At 31.5% G+C, this 7,503-nt stretch overlaps 1 protein-coding gene across 1 annotated transcript; it reads left to right on the top strand.

Moving 5' to 3' along the window:
* Positions 1-2,634: 2,634 nt before the first annotated feature.
* On the top strand, positions 2,635-7,469 carry LOC145591511 (gamma-glutamylcyclotransferase 2-1-like). Its single transcript, XM_081647986.1, has 9 exons — positions 2,635-2,879; positions 4,914-5,032; positions 5,116-5,192; positions 5,484-5,540; positions 5,651-5,707; positions 5,791-5,831; positions 5,939-6,010; positions 6,145-6,224; positions 7,037-7,469. Exons 2-9 carry the CDS (start codon positions 4,924-4,926, stop codon positions 7,210-7,212), a joined length of 669 nt encoding a protein of 222 aa, XP_081504112.1. The 5' UTR covers positions 2,635-2,879; positions 4,914-4,923; the 3' UTR covers positions 7,213-7,469.
* Positions 7,470-7,503: the final 34 nt, after the last annotated feature.

Here is a 7,503-nt window from a genome sequence, read left to right as displayed (position 1 = left end):
ATTGGCTCATTTTTATCAAAATTTAATCACAAGTTTCCATTAATATTACATTATTTATTTTGTTGGTATGTGGTGAGAAGAATTTTATGGAATGGATTACATTGATAAACATGAAATGATACACGAAACAACGTAACAATTTTAGTGCATAAACTACAAAAATGATCTTGGCGTGATATTCAACAACAAAAATTCACAAGTTGCATGATTTTCAAGATGAACTGACGCCAATTTAACAAGCTTATGATATGGCTCAAAAAGCCAGTTTTAGTGTTGCTTGGTTTGTTCCCTTGTCACACATCTTTTTATATACACCGGTTATTCGGGTGTATATAGAAATAAGTGCATCTAAAAGTGGTTTTTTATTTATTTGAATGTATTTTTTTTATATTAAATGAGCTAAAAAAAAATAGATACATCTTGTATACTATAGTGGTATAAGTAATTTTTTTTTTATGTCATCGTCATCCGTAACCTCTCCTTATATCCAAGATTCATGTGTCTTTGAGTTCCTCATTCGTTGGATTCTATATTCATGTGCCTTTGAGTTCCGCTCTTTCGTTGGATTGTCTTGGAATATTTCACGTGACAAGCTGCCTAAGAGAAGGTTAGCTTCAAAGACGTTGATCCATTTTGGCACTATTTGAAGACCCTCCTTTATTAGGAAAAAAAAAAAGTGTCAATGAAGATAAAAAAAAAAAAGTGTCAATGAAGATAAGATTAAGCCTTTCAATATATTTTAATCCACGTAGTGTTTTTCGTTGCATACAATAAAAATATTAGTATAATTTGTATTTGGCTTAACCATGCACTAACTGTTGTTTTTGTTGTCAGCTTGCAACAAAGTCTATTGCGTTACATACAAGTATATTGTAAGAATTGAATAAAAAAGAATGCAAGGACGTAATGTTACTTTCAAGAAATAATCAAGTACGAGTACTTTTAGACGTTTTATTTTATTAATATTTAATAATTTGGCCATTTCATTAAAATGTAAGTAGTTAAGAACCAAAAAAGAAAAAGAAAAAGTTAAGGTCGTATTTGAATTGGTAAATGCCTATTTGTCTACGTTCTAGCTAAGTTGGTGTTTAATACTCCTATATATTTTCATATGAAAATCAAAATTTGACATAAAAAAGTATTAAAAGTGTTAATATTTATTGAAAAAAGGTTGTCAACATTTTGATGATACGTTAATGAACATGTAACAATGTAACAAACGATAATGTTATAACATTGTACTGTGTTTATAAATATTTATAACCACATTATTACATCATGTAGCCGACACACTATTTCTACGTTTCTACGTAGTATAATTCTACCCCTTACTTGATCTTTGATCATAGCAAAATGTATAATGTAGTCTTCTAGATAGTTTAAGATGGTTTATTGGACTTTTTCTTTTTTTTTTTTTTTTTAATTTTTTTTTATTATTTTTTTTTCAGACCATCAATCATCTAGACTAAATATAAGTGCTCAATATTATTTGCATGCTTTAATTAAAATTACATAATCGTTCTATATTATAATGTAATTTGGTAGTATGGTGACTATTTTTTTTTATATAATTATTATTACTAATTTGATTGGTATGAAAGATTGATTTTTTTGGGTACAAAAACTTAGGGCCTGTTCTCTTCAGCTTAAATTAATTTCAGTTCAGTTTCTAATTTTCTTCTATCATAAACAATTTATTTCAGCTCAGTGCAGTTCAATTCAGTAAATGAGAACATACCCTTAGTTGATTAATTCACACGATCACAATGGCATGGCCAAAAAATTCTAACTTTTACATGAATATGTGTTCGATATATATTTTATTGAGTGTATATTTTTTTTATTGAGTGTATATTACACATGAGAGTGTATAAAATTCTAATACACATCAAACACTAACAAAAACAATTAACATTCATCAATATTTTTTAAAAAAATTTCCCAATTCACAAATTTGTGCTTCGTAATACAAACTAATTAATTACAATGCAGTTGGATAAAATAAATTTGACATGTAGAGAATTGATTTTCATATAAATGCTGAGATATATATATATATATTTCCATTCAACTAATTGAAGAAAAAAAACTTTATTTTACAATTTTTTCCTCTAACAATATGCACATTACAATGTATCTGGATTGATTTAACATTTAAGTACATCATAGTTTACACCTATTAACCCTAGATCAATCAAGATCTTTTTTCCTATTTTATCATAACAACCCAAGATTCAATGCAAGAACAACATTAAGAAAATACAAAGAAAATGAACCTAGACATTTACAATAAAAAAATCTCATATCATCCAAATCAAAATCTATTTTTTCCCATTTACCCCCATAACTACACTATGCCATGTCTATTTCTTTATTTATTCCTATACACAAGCTAAATTAAAATTATAATCAAACCTTATATTATACATAAATAAATACTCGTATATTCGATTTATTCAATATTAATTAACTAATTAAGTAACGTAATTTGACATATTAGACCTACCTTACCAAATACGTGTGCACGTGGCACAAACAATAAAAACCTCCTTTATTTTTTTCCTTTTTTTTTTTTGTATGTTTTCTAGTAATATAAATACTTGACCACCCCTGCAATATTTCCTCCTTCACAAAAAAACACCATTGCAGCGTAGAGAGAGAAAGAGGGTGCAAATCACCATTTTTAGAGAGAGAAACTTCAAGGGAAACCTATTTATTCGCTGAAATACGAACAAATTAGGGTTTTCCGTTTCTCTCACTCACAAATCCACTCTCTTTCTTTCTCTCTCTTCATCTCTAATCTGTTGCCCTAATTTACCGCTGATCAGATTTCAATTTGTTCGAATTTGATCGCATTGTGTTTCTCTGCTCATTTTCAGGTAATTTTTTTGAATTAATTTGAAATTTCGATCCTTTTTGTTTTTGATTTATAATTTTATTTGTTATTTTGATTGTTTTGATTTAGCTAGGTTTCTTCAGAAATTGGTTTTGTTAGTGTGATTTATCAATAGTTTTAAATTGCACCGACTATTGTTTAGTGTTATGATTATCATCGTCTTCTATAGATACAAAATCACGCGTCGATTAGTGTTATTAATGTTTTCGCTTTTAGCACCGAATCTCACCAAAACAACCGTTATTGCACCGATGATTTGATGGTTGTTCAAGGTATTGTATTGTGGGCCTGAAGTATTGAACCCTAAATTTCATGTGTATCTGAGTACTTGTTTAGATTCTCTGGAATTTTCCCCTTTACTTTGTAGTATTATTTTATTATTGATATTTTAATCTAATGCTAAAACGGTGTTGGGAGGTGTAAATTGTAATTAGGTAAATTGTTTTTCTATTTGGAGTCACGTGACAAGCTGTTGCTGGGTTTTATTTTTACATTAAAGAATTTTGTGTGGATATGCTAGTTGCAATTCTTGCAAAACCAAATTTATGTGAGTTGTTGTGGGGTTGATAGTTTTAGGGATAAGATTGCTTAGGTTGTGTTTGACTCAGATGTACACCTTTTGTGCGAAGTTCATGTGCACGAACTTTATAATTAGACGTTTCTATCAAAAAGTATAAAATTTTCACATTTTTGTTTGGTGAAATTGATGAGTGTAAACGTTAGTGGGTTCAAATGTAACGAATGTGATAGTAAAGTAGTATATTATAAAAGTTTCACTCTTTGGTTTGGTGAAATTGATGAGTGTAAACGTTAGTGGGTTCAAATGTAACGAATGTGATAGTAAAGTAGTATATTATAAAAGTTTCACTCTTTGGTTTGGTGAAATTGATGAGTGTAAACGTTAGTGGGTTCAAATGTAGCAAATATGATTGTAAAGTGTGGACTATTATGAAGTTGTGATCGATTATTGTATGAGAAAAATTCATATGGAATACTCAAATAGTAAGAGTGTTCTAGGGCCAACTGATAGGAGATGTGTGGAGATTTGTTCACCAAAATATAATGACTGAATATGGTCTTAGAAGTATTGGTTCATGGCTATTTTTAAGTGCTAGATATTTGTTTAGATAGTGTGATTAGATTGTTGTAAGGTAATATGATGACATTCTACATATTGAGATAAAGGGTTTACAATCTTTAGATAAGATATAGATTGCTTTGTTTCAGTTAATAGATTAGAGTTGTAGTCATTGTAAAACTTTGTGGTACTGAAAAGTCTACTTGTCTTCCCAATTAAGGAGGCAAATTTTGTACAACTCTAATTGTGAACAATCAATTAAATGTGTGTGTTTGTACCTGTTGAAAAATTATTAAGATGTTGAAAAGATAGAGTAAAAATTTCTTTTGAATATAAGAAAAACATGGGGATTGTATTTTTGTTTTAAGCATATTCTATTATTTTGAGGATGATACATGGAAAGATTCCTCTCTTTTAGTCCTTTTTAAGGACTGTTATAAATCATAAATGGGGTAACCACTCTTTAGTCTTTAATGTAGAAATTTTCATTTGAGTGTATGACAGAATTATAGACATAAGGAATGTATCAAGTTAACAACTTAGCAAGCCATAGAATTTGACATGTTATAGATTATTGTTACAATTCTTGCAAATACTATTAAAAATGGTCACCAAGCATGTGCAAAATGAGATGTCCAATGGGCCACATTAGTGGTCCACTTGACTCTTGAAAACTGTGTTGGTCATATTTGAACTATTCTTGTTGACACGCAAGGCCGGCCATTTTGACACCTTTATACAACTGTTTGCTTATAAAATGTTTTCAATTTTTCTTTTTTTAAAAGTTGGATCAAAAATTGTTTGCAATTCCTCTATCCCTCATTGCACCTTCTCTTTGCCACCCTTCCCTGTTAACCTCAAAAGGAATTGAAATTTAATATCCCGCAATCATTTTGATTGACTACTTTTTGTTATTAAGTTACATTTACCTTTTGTCAGATTATCAGCCATGGTGTTCTGGATTTTTGGCTATGGTTCATTGGTGTGGAACCCAGGTTTTCAATACGATGAGAAAGTGATTGGTTATGTAAAGGACTACAAGCGGGTATTTGATCTTGGTAAGTTATCTGTTGCACTCTAGTATTTTTGAGGTATAGACTATGATTCTGATTTTGCTTACATGGTTGCTAATATCCTGCAGCATGCATTGATCACCGGGGTACACCTGAACACCCAGCCAGAACTTGTACATTGGAATACAGTGAAGGAACTTTATGTGTAAGTGATAGCCGAAATATAATCATCTTAATCAATTTTAATGTTTCTATATTCTCTAGGGCGCTATTAGTATGTATCTAGGACATTGTCTAAAATTTTGCTGCCCGTCTCAACTGCTGTACTGTGTCAAAGTACTTGCTTTTGTCTGAATCATTGAACCACTACGTTCCTTTTGATGTAGTCAAGTTTTGGGTTCATAGCTGTATTAAACTGTAGTGTGAAATGTAGTGCTATTTTATTTGTATTTTGATGTGCAGCATCATTGATTTTAAATTTTATTCTGTGTTCCAGTGGGGGGCTGCTTATTGTGTAAGAGGTGGTCCTGAAATAGAAGCTGCTGCAATGCAGGTACTGTTTCCTCTTTATGGCTACAATATCTCTGTAGCTTAATGATTTCTTTTATCAATTTTGATTATGATATGTTTTTTTCCTGACCAATGTGCTGTTGCTATATGCAGTATTTGGAGCGTAGGGAGTGTGAATATGATCACAAGATAACTGTGGATTTTTACAAGGTAAGAGAATGTTTTGGTGGATTGCTTCTATAATCTACATACGTTTGTGGATTTATTCTGATGTGGAATTTTTTGGAGTTCAGGAAGGGGAGGATCTCGAGCCTCTAGTCACTGGAGTGATTGTGTAAGTTGCTTTTTTATTCAAGTGAATTGAGCATGGCTTCTTGAATCCATACTTCGGAGTAATAATTTTGTGTTTTTGAATCCTCTTTCTTTTCTTATGTATTGCAGCTTCATGTCCACTCCTGATCCAATATCTAATAAATACTATCTGGGGCCAGCTCCACTGGATAAGATGGCCTGGTAAGGAACCTTTTTTTTTTTCTTTATTCCCCATTTACAATATTAATTTTTGGGTACTTTGAAGAATGATGATGAATTGGTTAATGTGGTTTACCAATTTAGCGTGTGCTGATTAGTTTGTTTTTATAATGTAGGCAAATTGCAACTGCTATTGGGCCATGTGGTAACAACAGAGAGTATCTTTTCTTGCTTGAAAAGGCCATGCGTGAGATTGGTAAAGCTCCTTGAGCCTTTTGTCTAACTGCTATTTACAATAAGATACTGATGATTTTAAATGTTTTGGATATATTTTTCATTTGATTGAATAACTGATGTCTTTAAAAGAAAAGAATGACCCAATGGACTTTGGAGATATATTTTAGCCAACATTCGTAAAGGCAAAATAATGGATCGGAGTAATTTCTTGTCCAAAAAAAAAAATGGTTTTTTTTGCAAGTAATGAAGCTTCTGCTAGAGTGAATTATTGCTGCAATGGAATAAACTTTTAGGAGATTTTTGGTTCATTCCACACTTCGGTGATGGATGAAGAGTGCTTGTATGAAATACCAACCCTAATCCTAGAAGAATTTGACTACCAATACCCTCAGTAAAGTTGAAGTGATAATATGTGCATCTGGGAAAACATTAGTAATATCTTGCATTTAAGTGATAATATGTGCATTTCTTTCAAAAAAAAAAAAAAGGTGATAATATGTGCATATTATGCATACTTTTCCGTTTTAACATCTGTGTGATTCTATAGTAGACAAATGACATCTGCTTATAAGTTTACAGACAGATGGGTGAGTGAAATTACACGTGTGACTGAGCGTACTTTCGTTCTCTTCATATTGTTTGTTTTTGAAAGAGTTGGACACCATTTTATTCCTTCCTCACATGCAATTCTTATTCTTTTTGTCTGAGATGTTCTGTCCATTTCGTATCTTTGGATGTTGCCTATTGTTTTGTCATGACCGTAGCTTTCTTATCCATGTAATATGCTCTTTTACACCAAGGTCTAATATCAACTTTTGATTTCCTGGACAGATCATGAAGACGACTATGTAATTGAGCTAGCCAACGAGGTGAGGAAGGTACTCGACATTGTAAAAGGAGCTACCAAAGATACAAAACTCATTGCAGCACCACACGTCACTGTCAAGGATCATATACCATCCCTTCAACTTCTTCCACGCCAAGAAGCTGTAGCAATGGACTCATAATAACAAGACCCACAGGAAATAAATTGATTGTAGGAACTAAAAGGTGCTCTTAGTCTTCTCTTACTGTAGGCAAAGAGTTACTTGGTATCAAACCCTAACATGGAAGAGACATATTAGCGGCTCTGTTGTCAGTCTGTTAGAAGTGTTAGCCTTTTGCTTTGACCACAATGAGGCGATTATGTACTACTGTTAGACAATCGACATGGAAGTAATGTTTACCCAGAATTTGGGCTTATGAATTTTACATGAGTTAACTACATCATAGTTTAGTAACATTGCTAAAATTGTTTC

The sequence above is a fragment of the Chenopodium album genome, chromosome 18, assembly GCF_948465745.1.
Source record: "Chenopodium album chromosome 18, dcCheAlbu1.1, whole genome shotgun sequence".
Classification (NCBI taxonomy): domain Eukaryota; kingdom Viridiplantae; phylum Streptophyta; class Magnoliopsida; order Caryophyllales; family Amaranthaceae; genus Chenopodium; species Chenopodium album.
Note: the sequence above shows the minus strand (reverse complement) of the source record. Positions and strands in the feature narration are given on the sequence as shown.

What these genes read in the sequence shown, in the direction of transcription:
- LOC145591511 (XM_081647986.1), top strand. Translation starts at nt 4,924, where the DNA reads ATGGTGTTCTGGATTTTTGGCTATGGTTCATTGGTGTGGAACCCAGGT. An exon ending in TAACTGTGGATTTTTACAAG is followed by an intron (nt 5,708 to 5,790) that starts GTAAGAGAATGT and finishes TTTGGAGTTCAG; the next exon opens with GAAGGGGAGGATCTCGAGCC. An exon ending in CTAGTCACTGGAGTGATTGT is followed by an intron (nt 5,832 to 5,938) that starts GTAAGTTGCTTT and finishes TATGTATTGCAG; the next exon opens with CTTCATGTCCACTCCTGATC.